This window comes from Macaca nemestrina, chromosome 20 (assembly GCF_043159975.1).
Source record: "Macaca nemestrina isolate mMacNem1 chromosome 20, mMacNem.hap1, whole genome shotgun sequence".
Classification (NCBI taxonomy): domain Eukaryota; kingdom Metazoa; phylum Chordata; class Mammalia; order Primates; family Cercopithecidae; genus Macaca; species Macaca nemestrina.
Window position 1 is genome coordinate 68311804 of NC_092144.1, and position 12493 is coordinate 68324296.

General features: G+C 46.7%; 1 protein-coding gene across 4 annotated transcripts; it reads left to right on the forward strand.

Moving 5' to 3' along the window:
• The first annotated feature begins 537 nt into the window (after positions 1-537).
• Positions 538-10009, forward strand: LOC105488055 (endogenous retrovirus group K3 member 1). 4 transcript variants are annotated; one of them, XM_071088122.1, is made up of 4 exons: positions 538-667; positions 1289-1417; positions 7313-7609; positions 9555-10009. In XM_071088122.1, the coding sequence occupies exons 3-4, from the start codon at positions 7316-7318 to the stop codon at positions 9588-9590; spliced, it is 330 nt and encodes a 109-aa protein (XP_070944223.1). In that variant the 5' UTR covers positions 538-667; positions 1289-1417; positions 7313-7315; the 3' UTR covers positions 9591-10009. The 4 variants fall into 4 exon arrangements, with proteins under 4 accessions (XP_070944223.1, XP_070944225.1, XP_070944224.1 ...); XM_071088123.1 differs by having other exon boundaries at positions 568-667; positions 1239-1417; XM_071088124.1 differs by lacking the exon at positions 1289-1417 and having other exon boundaries at positions 557-667.
• The last annotated feature ends 2484 nt before the right edge of the window (positions 10010-12493 follow it).

Sequence of the window (12493 nt, forward strand, 5' to 3'; positions counted from 1 at the left end):
TCACGCCATTCTCCTGCCTCAGCCTCCCAAGTAGCTGGGACTACAGGCGCCTGCCACCTCGCCCGGCTAAGTTTTTGTATTTTTAGTAGAGACGGGGTTTCACTGTGTTAGCCAGGATGGTCTCGATCTCCTGACCTCGTGATCCGCCCGTCTCGGCCTCCCAAAGTGCTGGGATTACAGGCTTGAGCCACCTCGCCCGGCCAAACGTACCTGTTCTTAAGGGACATCTGCTTAAGGATATACAAGGTTCGGGGGGGAAAATATCTCCAAACGATATACTTTTATATCTATGCGTGTACATGTGTGCGCGTAGAGCAAGAAAAAAGTACATATGCTGTATATTTCAAAGAACATATAAAACCATGGATGTCAATATACTTCCCTTTAGGTGCGCTGCCTGCGCAGAACCGACAGGTTCTGACCATCTGCAGCTCCCGCGCTCCCCTTCCGGCCCCGCAGCGCTGGGAACTCCATTTCCCAAAAGGCCTTGTATCCCGTGCATGCCCGTTTCCAGGCAGGAAAGCGAAGGGCCTTCTGGGAGGTGAAGTCCTGGGCGGCCGCTGGCCACTGGACGGAAGTGCGTAACGGAAGTGCTGGCGGCCGTGTGTAAGACAAGGCCGGGCGTGCGGACTATCGCGGGGCCTTCTCTGAGGAGGCTGCCTCAGTGGTGAGTGGTGTGTGGAGGAGCGGCGAGGGTGATTGTGAGGGATGGACAGGCGCCCTGGCCTGAGAATGCTGGCGGTGGGAGTGAACGAGTGGGCGGGTGGGACCCGTGAGGGAAACGCGACCCCCGGTGGGTGCGGGCAGAGGCGCGCGCGGTGCGTGAGGGCGCTACCTCCCGTGTCTGGCCAGGTGTCACCGCTTATGCGCCCCTGGGAGGGGAGGGTCCTGTGCTGCAGGCCGAAGGAATGAGGGTCCACTGGAGGCTCTATGAGCAAACCGCAGACCGTTCTCATGAAAGCAGGATGTCGGCAAACTGACAAATGCGTCTGCCCCCAGAAAGAATGCTGGGGGGCAGTCATGCCCCACATCCCGTGCTCCTTGAGGTTATCTACAGGAACATCTGGAACCTGTTGAACAAAGAAAGCAATTATGTGGGCCTGTGTTAAATCAAATAGCTGACCGACAGTTACCGCTTCCTCCCTATTCACTCTACCTAATAAATATGAAGGGCTGTAAAAGCTCAGGGCCCTTGTTCCCTAGAATCAAGGAGCCCCCTGACCCCTTCTTTCAAACAGATCCTTTTGTCTTTGTCTTCATTTCTGCCTTCGTCCTCCATTTGGTCCAGAGGCAACCCTGACAAGTAGTGCCCGACCAGGGACCTGAACGAGGAAGGTCTGCCAGAGCAGAGAAAGTGAAACTGATTAGAGGAACTAGGAACCCCTGGAAGGAAGAGTCTGCAGGTGGAGAATATAAGGTCAGTTCCCTGAGGAGTTTCTGAATCAGGGTAACATGGGGCAGAATTTGTCTTTTGAGGAGCAACATTATGTGCAGCTGCTTAAAGTTTTACTTAATCTGGTGCTCAGGTTAGTTCTCAAACATTAAGCTTTTACAGGAGGTTATTACACATAACCCATGGTTTCTGCAGACAGGTACCCTGGCTGTGGAAAATTGAGACCAAGTAGGAGAAGGATTGAAACGAGCTTATCAGAAAGCTCTTAAAGTGGATCCTTCTGTTTTCTCTGCTTGGGGTTTGGTCTGTACTGTTCGCCTGCCATTGTCCCCTTCTTATTCTGCTGGACAGCAGGAGCTATGTTCTGAATCTCAAAAATGGAAAGAATCTTTTGTCTCACCAACAGCGCCTATTGAAAATGATAAACAGGAGAGGGAGGATGAGAACTGGCCTGTACTGCCCCCAGTAGCAGAAATAGAGATCCCAATACAAAAAATTCTGTGTGCTGCAGCCATAGCTGGCGAGCCACGAGGACTTTGCGCTTTTCCTATCACCTTAAGGCCTGATCCAAATAATCCATAGCAGTTTATTCATAAACACACTCCAGTAAAATTTAAATTATTGAACTAATTAAAAGCTAGTGTGGTTACTAATGGAATACAGAGCCCATTTACTTTAGGATTGTTAGAATCTGTATTCAGCGCTGTGTGCTTCCCACCCTTGGATATAAAGCATTTAGCTTGCGCTTGTTTGTCCGCTAGTGCATATCTGACATGGAATTTAAATTGGCAAGAAATGTGTGCAGACCAGGCTAGACAGAATCTTGCCGCTGGACATGGGAACATTACAGAGGAAATGCTGTTGGGTAGTGACTCTTATTCAGACCTGGTGCAACAATTGCACTTCCAGATGCCGCTTACCATCAGTGTGCCTTGGCTGCTAAGCATGCCTGGGCCACCATTCCTGAGAAAGGGGCCCCAGTATAATCTTTTCCGCATATCATGCAAAAATCACAAGAGCTCTATGCACAGTTTATTGCATGGTTACAACAGGCAGTGCAGCGTCAAATTCCTCATACTGCTGCTGCGAAAATGCTTACTTTGACCCTAGCTTTTGAAAATGCAAATGCAGATTGTAAATGTGCATTAGCACCTGTGAGATGTACAGAGAGCTTGGGAAATTTTCTCAAAGCCTGTGAGGTGTGGGAACTGAACTCCATCGTTCAACAATGTTAGCTCAAGCAATGGCTAATTTAGTAGTGAACAAATCTGAAAAGGGCCAAGGGTTGAGCCCTAAAGTGGGAAAATGTTATAACTGGAAAAATTGGACATTTCAAAAAAGAATGCCATCAGACCTCTAGGCGGAAGGGATCTTATAATGCAGTACCTGCCCCCTCCCCAAACACACACACACACACACAAACACCGGGACTCTGCCCTTGCCATAATAAAGGAAATCATTGGGCTAATCAATATTGCTAAAAATTTCATCAGAATGGCACCCGGCTGTCAGGAAATGAAAATGGGGCCTGGGCCCAGCCCCTCAAACAATGAGGGCATTCCCCATCCAGGCCACAACCCGGCTACAGGGGTGGGTTCCTGGAGGAACATTGACTCCCTCTCCTCTGGAACACCCGGGAGTGCAGGATTAGATGGCCCAGTCAGAGAAAGGGTCACGTTAGTTGGAGGAGAGAAACCCACCAAAATTCCCACCAACATTTGGGGACCTTTGCTAACAGGATATAAAGGATTAATTTTAGGCCAAAGCCATCTTAACTTACAGGGCATTACTGTGGTCCCTGGGATTGTTGACTCTGATTATGAAAGAGAAATTCAAGTAATTGTAATGTCACAACATCTTTGGGTTTTTTTTTTTTGTTTTTTTTGTTTTTTTTGTTTTTTTGAGACCGACTCTGGCTCTGTCACCCAGGCTGGAGTGCAGTGGCCGGATCTCAGCTCACTGCAAGCTCCACCTCCCGGGTTTACACCATTCTCCTGCCTCAGCCTCCCGAGTAGCTGGGACTACAGGCGCCCGCCACGTCACCTGGCTAGTTTTTTGTATTTTTTTTTAGTAGAGACGGGGTTTCACCGTGTTAGCCAGGATGGTCTCGATCTCCTGACCTCGTGATCCGCCCATCTCAGCCTCCCAAAGTGCTGGGATTACAGGCTTGAGCCACCGCGCCCGGCCCATCTTTGGGTTTTTATTTTTATTTTTATTTTTATTTTTATTTTTTTTTTTTTTTGAGACGGAGTCTGGCTCTGTCGCCCAGGCTGGAGTGCAGTGGCCGGATCTCGGCTCACTGCAAGCTCCGCCTCCCGGGTTTACGCCATTCTCCTGCCTCAGCCTCCCGAGTAGCTGGGACTACAGGCGCCCGCCACCTCGCCCGGCTAATTTTTTTGTATTTTTAGTAGAGACGGGGTTTCATTGTGTTAGCCAGGATGGTCTCGATCTCCTGACCTCGTGATCCGCCCGTCTCGGCCTCCCAAAGTGCTGGGATTACAGGCTTGAGCCACCGCGCCCGGCCATCTTTGGGTTTTTAAACCTGGGGAATATATTGCTCAGCTATGGCTTATTATTATTATTCTCTGCAAATTACACCCTTCTTCACAAAAGGAGAAAACAGGAAATCAAGAATTTGGGAGTACAACTACACATGAAATTTACCTATCCCAACCCATAGCTTCTAATTGACCCACCTGTGCAGTGCAAATTAAAGGAAAGAAGTGCTATGGACGTGTGGACACGGGAGCAGATGTTTCAGTAATATCCAAAAACAGTTGACCCCCATCTTGGCCCCTGCAATTAACCTCTACATCCTTAGTGGGAGTAGGAACAGCTCAAAGTGTTCAACAGAGTGCTGAAATTTTACTTTGTCTAGGTCCAGATGGACAGCCATGTACTTTTCAACCTTATGTTGCAAATCTCTGGGGCTGAGATTTACTTACAGCATGGGATATGAGACTCACAAATGAAAAGTTTGATAATCCAGGATTTAAAATATTGAAGGAAATGTGATATCAGAGTGGGAAAGGCTTGGGAAAGTTCCTACAGGGAAACCCCAATCCAATATCGGTAACTGGGCAAACGGATAGGACAGGGCTAGGGCATCAGAATTTCTGATAGGGGTCATTGATACTTCTCCTCCACCCACTGCCTTGCCGCTAGAGTGGCTGACTGATAAACCTGTGTGGGTGGATCAATGGCCCCTATCACAGGAGAAACTGACTCAACTCCATCAGCTGGTAAGAAAGCAGTTGGATGCAGGCTGTACAAAAGAATCAGTTAGTGCTTGGAATTCACCAGTATTTGTGACCCCAAAAAAGTCAGGAAAATGGCAACTGCTGCATAATTTGAGAGTTAATGCACAAATTAAACCAGTGGGTGCATTACGGCAAGGTCTGCCATCCCCAGCAGCCATTCCAAAAGATTAGTCTCTTGTAGTAATAGATCTTAAAGACTGTTTTTTTACTATACCATTACACAAGAAGGACAAGCCTCAATTCGCCTTCTCTGTGCCTTCTGTTAATCAGAGAGAGCCTGTCTCTCATGATCAATGAAAAGTTTTATTACCCCAGGGCATGCTCAACAGTCCTATGTTATGTCAGCATTTTGTAGGAAAAGCATTGAAGGAGCCTCAGAATATGTTTCCCACCACCTACGTCATTCATTATATGGATAATGTTTTTTTTGGTCGCTCCTACAGATCAAGTATTACACCAGTTATTCAGAGAAATAAAATGGGCTTTAACTCAATGGAATCTCAAAATAGCTCCTGAAAAGGTGCAAACAACCTCCCCATACCAGTACTTAGGTACTATTGTTAATGAAAAAAGTATTTAGCCTTAGAAAGTAGCTCTTTGTAAGAACAAATTACAAACTCTGAATAACTTTCAACAGTTATTAGGGGATATTAATTGGCTGTGCCCAATGCTAGGTATTGCTCCTTATCAACTCACTCATCTTTATCAAACCCTCCAAGGAGATTCTTCATTAGATTCCCCTCAGCAACTTACTAAGGAGGCAGAAGCTGAATTACAGCTTGTAGAACAGATGTTTCAGCAACGACATGCCTCCCGGCTACAACCACAAAAGACTTTGCTTTTGTTTTTTCTTGCTACCCCCCATTCTCCAGCAGGACTTTTAGGTCAATTCATAGACAACATTATAATGGTAATAGAATGGTTTTTTTAATCCAAACAGTAAAATCTTTATCTTTCTTTAGTCACACAATTTATAACAATAGGCAGGCATAGATCAAAAATGCTTACAGGATATGATCCTGATAAAATTATTGTTACCTTGGATTCCCAACAACAGGCTGAGGCCTGGAGGTGTCGACTGCATGGCAGATCACTTTCCCTGATTTTGTAGAAATAATAGATAACCATTATCCATCAGACAAAATTTTGCAATTTTATAAAATTCACCCTTTTATTCCCCCTGTGATTACTCATCACAAACCCATTTCAGGTGGACAGACCTATTTTACCGATGGCTCTTCCAAAACCTGCACAGCCATTTATGGACTTAAACATACTCAAATAATAAAGACCCTTAGAGTTTCAGTTCAGCACTCCGAATTAATGGCAGTTATTCAAGTTTTAAAGCTCAACCTTTATTTCCTATTGTCTGTAATTCAGCCTATGTTGTAAATGTAGCTAGTTGCATTAAAACTGCCACTATCAAGAGCACCTTAAAACCAGAACTGCTTAACCTATTTCTGAGACTCCAAAAAGCTGTTTGCTCTCATGCTGCCCCTTTTCATATTTCTTGTATCTGATCTCACGCGCAATTTCCTGAGCTACTATCTCTAGGTAATGATAGAGCAGATAAATTCATCAGTTCTGTATTTCAATAAGCCCAAGCTTCCCATGCTTTACTGCATCAAAACACCTCTGCCCTTACTCGTTATGTGTCATCTGCCTCGCAGCCAGGTTCGAGCTGTTGTACAAGCCTGCCCCACTTGCCAGCATATCCCTGGTGTTGCACCCGTGGAAGGATGCAACCCATGAGGCTTGGCTCCAGATGAAATCTGGCAGATGAATGCTACATATAGAGAGAGAGCAGCCTTTGGCAAACTCCGCTATGTTCATGTAACTATAGACGCTTACTCCCATATATTACATGCCACATGCCAAACTGGGGAAACAGCTGGTCATGTCTGACGATATTGTCTGTCATCATTCGCCCATATACAGGTCCCTAAACAATTTAAAACTGACAGTGGACCTGCTTATGTTAGTCATGCTTTCCAAATTTTTTACAATTGTGGGCAATCAATCATAAAACAGGAATTCCATACAATTCCTGAGGGCAAGGCATTATTGAGCGGGCACACCAAACACTACAACGTATGCTGAAAAAACAAAAAGGGAGAATAGGAGACCAATTACCACCTCAAACAAAATTACATTTAGCCTTGTTTACTACTATTGTTTTTTTTTGTTTTTTTTGTTTTTTTTGAGACGGAGTCTCGCTCTGTCGCCCAGGCTGGAGTGCAGTGGCCGGATCTCAGCTCACTGCAAGCTCCGCCTCCCGGGTTTACGGCATTCTCCTACCTCAGCCTCCGGAGTAGCTGGGACTACAGGTACCCGCCACCGCGCCCGGCTAATTTTTGTATTTTTAGTAGCAGCAGGGTTTCACCGTGGTCTTGATCTCCTGACCTCGTGATCCACCCGCCTTGGCCTCCCAAAGTGCTGGGATTACAGGCATGAGCCACCGCGCCCGGCTGCCTTGTTTACTTTAAATTGTTTGACTCCTGGTATGGAGGGCAAGACTCCAGCAAAACGACACTGGCAAGTGCTAGAGGAAAAGAGGCAAGTTTATCCAAAAGTGTTATGGAAATCCCTGGAAGAGGGACAATGGAAAGGTCCGGTGGATTTGCTGACGTGGGGACGAGGGTATGCTTGTGTTTTACAGGAGATGGACAAACCGTGTGGGTGCCCTCCAGGTGTGTGTGACCATGGAATGGGAGACCAGAGGGATCCATGGTATTCAACCATGGGCCTGTTCCCTCCAGTACGAGCCATGAGCCAGCGGAATCTGAATGCGAAGACAGAACGAGGGCCGACCGGAGTCACAATGACAGCCAACCCCATAACATGGGGACAGATCAAGAAAACCACACAGGAAGCTGAGAAACTGCTGGAGCGCCAGGGTCAGGCAAAAACCCCTGACTCCATGTTCTTGGCCATGCTAGCTGTAGTGTCCTGTGCGGTATGTTTCCCCTGTGTAGAGGCAAAAACATATTGGACATATGTTCCTAACCCACCAGCAGTGCGATTGGTACTCTGGAGTGACACTCCTCCTGAAATATATCATGATCAGGGAGCATGGGCACCAGGACCCCTAACTCCCCCTGACACAGAACAATAGCATCAATTACACCACCCCATTGGAAGGACTCCCTTTATGTATCACCACGGATATGTCACTCAACTGCAGCTGTCTTGCAGTCCAATCTTAGGCATGGTTAAATCACCACGGAAAAATTATGTATTCATTAGGCCTCAGCTCCATTAATGTTACTGGTGTGTTCACCAATCACTTCTGGCCCCATCACTCAAATTGTATTGATTATACGGAATGGGCTCCCTTTGATATTTCTCACCCCCCTCCTTGGACCCAGTGTCTTGGCCCCTTGGCCAGACAACTCTGTGTGAATGGGAAACATTGACTGGGGTTCCCTTGGCCATTTAGATGGGAAAGATGAAAATCAGATCTCTTGGCACAAACTTCACTGGCACTGGTGGCGGACCTTCAACACCTCTTCGCCACATCACACTGGGATTCAATCCCCCAGTTGACTGCACAACTTGCTTGGCACAGGACAGGCTTTAGCCCAGCCTTACCTTAGTGGCGTCATCTAGGAAAAAGAGGCCCAATTCAGGAATCAATATGGAAGGCAACACTCCCATTTATGAATAACAGCATCTGGGTTAGAACATTATCCAATAATAGTAATATTACTCAACACAGTTTTAATATCACCTTTGTAAAAAATATTACCAATTTATGGTTTGTGGGGTTTTTTTGTTGTTGTTGTGGTTATTTGAGATGGAGTCTTGCTGTGTCACCCAGGCTAGAGTGCAGTGGTGCGATCTCAGGTCACTGCAACCTCTGCCTCCCGGGTTCAAGCAGTTCTCTGCCTCAGCCTCCCGAGTAGCTGGGATTATAGGCGCCCACCACACCAGGCTATTTTTTGTTTTTTGTATTTTTAGTAGAAATGGAATTTCACCATCTTGGCCAGGCTGCTCTTGAACTCCTGACCTGGTGATCCACCTGCCTTGGCCTCCCAAAGTGCTGGGATTACAGGCGTGAGCCACCACGCCTGGCTGGTTTGTATTTTTAATTCCTATGTTTTTCTAGCATCTAAGAAGGAGCAACTCCAAGTAAACATCACCCAATTGACTTGTGACTCTTGTCAACTGTATCACTGCCTCAATCATAGCACAATACAAACACACAACATCCCCACTCTAATAATTCTGGGTCGTATCCCTGGGTTATGGATCCCTGTCAATTTGTCCAAACCTTGGGCTGCCACCCCTGCTTTACATTTTGTAAAACTCCTTACCCAGCTCACTCATTGTGCACATAAAGCCTTAAACATAGTAATTTTTACTGTAATCTCAGTCACACGAATAACCTCAGTTGTGGTGTCCTCAGTAGCACTACATAGTTCTATTCAAACAGCCCAATATGTAGAAAATTGGACACGTACAGCCAACCAGGCATGGATGCTTCAAAATAAAATTAATACCGAATTACAAACAAAGGTAGCAGTGTTAAAGACTACTGTTCTGTGGCTGGGAAAGCAGGTACAAAGTTTGCAATTGCAGAAGCAATTGCACTGTCATTTCAATCATATTCATATTTGTGTGATCAATTTGGAATAGAACCAAAGTAAATATCCATGGAACCTTGTAAAAGCTCATTTGCAGGGAGCTTTTACATCCAATATTACTTTTGATATCAGTAACTTACAGAGTAAAATTCTTAACTTGAATAAGCAAACTTAAAAATAACAGCCCTCTTTTAGAAGCTTAAACAGAATTCCAGCAGGACTTAGATAGCCTCAACCCCTGGACCTACTTAAACATAACCTCAATGTCTCTTTTAGAAGAATAATGTTGTTATGTCTCTGTTTTTTTGCTTATAGTCTATAGGATCAGGTGAACCACCAACCAGCAATTGAAAGCTGCACAGCCTGAAATTACCTTTATTCAATTAATGCAAAAACAAAAAGGGGGAGATGTTGGAGGCCGAAGGAATGAGGGTCGTGACCAACTCAATATACTACTGGAGGCTCTATGAGCAAACAGCAAACTGTTCTCATGAAAGCAAGATGCTGGCAAACTGACAAACTGTGTCTGCCACCAGAAGGAATGCTGGGGGCAGTCATGTCCCAGGTCCCATGCTCCTTGAGGTTATCTACAGGAACATCTAGAACCTGTTGAACAAAGAAAGCAATCATGTGGGCCTGTGTTAAATAGCTGACTGACAGTTACCCCTTCCTCCCTATTCACTCTACCTAATAAATATGAAGGGCTGTAAAAGCTCAGGGCCCTTGTTCCCTAGAATCAAGGAGCCCCCTGACCCCTTCTTTCAAACAGATCCTTTTGTCTTTGTCTCATTTCTGCATTCATCCTCCTTCGTTCGGTCCAGAAGCAACCATGACAGTCCTGCATGTGTTGATGCCACCTGTCTGTGCAGGTGTGACCTCAGGTTTGTGAGTATCCCTTATACTTGTTATCATCACTGCCTATTTGCTCTTCCTCCAGCCTCTGGCAACCACTAATCCACGTTATGTGTCTAGATTTGCCTCTTCTGGATACTTCATATAAATGAAGTTATACAATATGTGGTTTCCTGTGTCTGGCATTTTACCACTGAACATGTTTTCAGAGTTCATCCATGTTGTAGCATGTATCAGTTTTTCATTCTTCTTTATGGCTGAATAATACTCCATTGTAGGCCGGGCGCGGTGGCTCACGCCTGTAATCCCAGCACCTTAGGAGGCCGAGGTGGGCGGATTATGAGGTCAGGAGATCGAGACCATCCTGCCTAACACAGTGAAACCCTGTCTCTACTAAAGAATACAAAAAAATAGGCCGGGCGCGGTGGCTCACGCCTGTAATCCCAGCACTTTGGGAGGCCGAGGCGGGCGGATCACAAGGTCAGGAGATCGAGACCACGGTGAAACCCCGTCTCTACTAAAAATACAAAAAAAAATTAGCCGGGCGCAGTTGTGGGCGCCTGTAGTCCCAGCTACTTGGGAGGCTGAGGCAGGAGAATGGCGTGAACCCGGGAGGCGGAGCTTGCAGTGAGCCGAGATTGCGCCACTGCACTCCAGCCTGGACGACAGAGTGAGACTCCGTCTCAAAAAAAAAAAAAAAAAAGAATACAAAAAATTAGCCGGGCGTAGTGGCGAGTGCCTACAGTCCCAGCTACTCGGGAGGCTGAGGCAGGAGAATGGCGTGAACCCAGGAGGCAGAGGTTGCAGTGAGCTGAGATTGTGCCACTGCACTCCAGCCTGGGTGACAGAGCAAGACTCCGTCTCAAAACAGTTTGTTTACTCATTCTAGACGTTGGGGTTGTTGCCAACTCTTCTGATATTATAAATGCTACTGCTGTGAACATTCATGTACAGGTGTTTGTGTGGATGTATATTTTTAATTTGGGAAGGGGATGCCATGGGTGGGACCTAGGCTTGTGAAGAGCCTGGCCTGGGTGTATCTCTCTGTCCCAGGAGCGCCTGTGTGTATGGCCATGACCACACCCTCTCCTTGCTGCCTGTGCTCATTAGCCGTGCTTCATTTCCAGAATCCCAGGCCTGGGCCCCTGAAGTCAAAGCCAGGAGCCTAGAGCTGCACTGGTGTGTAGGATCAAAGAGAAGGTGGCAGTGGCCCTGGAAACAAACCTGTCTCTGCAAGAGTCACTAGCAACCTGGGACCTCTGCCCAGGACTGAGACCTCAGGTGCCCCCTACCCTGTAGCTGCTGAGGCCAAGCAATGTGGAGACAGAGCAGTGGGTGAGGTGATGGAGCCTGAGGTGCCAGGTGAGGTAGATGGTGGGGTGGCAGTCACAGTGGTATAGGGGGCAGGTATAGGGCTAGATATTTTCAGAAACCAGATATCCCTCTAAAACACACCCTGCTTCTGCTTCCTTCATTCCACTGCCCTGCCTTCCTCAGCCTGCTCTAAGCCACTACCTCCTCACAGTTCTCCTGCTTCCCATTGCCCCCTTCATCACTCTCCACTCAGCATTGGGTAGAGAGGGTCTTTTACCCCTGACTGGTGAGGCCACCCCTCACTTTAAACCCTCCATCACTGCCCAGGCCATCAGAGTATGGTTGGCAAACTCTTCTGTAAAACACAAGCAGCAGGCTGGGTGCAGTGGCTCATGCCTGTAATCCCAGCACTTTGGGAGGCCAAGGCAGGTGGATCACCTGAGGTCAGGAGTATGAGACCAGCCTGGCCAACATGGTGAAACCCTGTCTCTACTAAAAACACAAAACTAGCTGGGCGTGGTGGTGCATGCCTGTAATCCCAGCTACTCAGGAGGCTGAGGCAGGTGAATCACTTGATCCCAGGAGGTAGATACTGTGGTGAGCCGAGATTGCGCCATTGCACGCCAGCCTGGGCAACAAGAGCGAAACTCTCAAAAACCAAACAAAAAACCAAGCAGCAAATGTTGTCAGCTTTGTAGGCTCAGAGGGAAAACCAAAGATGTTACAAAGGTACCTATCTAACAAGAGAAAAACACATGTCCATACATTTTATTAATAAAATCCAAAACTTCATTAAGTGTAATTCATTCCTTAAATTAATCAATGAGCAAAAAGCTTTTCACAAGAGGTTTCATTTTATACATAGGAAACAGACCCCAAGGGATGTGAGCAGCACAGAATCACAGCAGAGAGTGGTGAAGATTTGATCCTAGATCTGACAGACTACCATCATACTTGCCATTCTCAGCTTAGGAATAAGATGGGGAGGAAGGTGTAGGTACTGGGCAAATCAGGGCCCAAAGAGTCTGTTCAGTACTCTTGCCTCTGTGGGAAGGAACAAAAGACCCCACATCTGCCCTTCCTTCCTG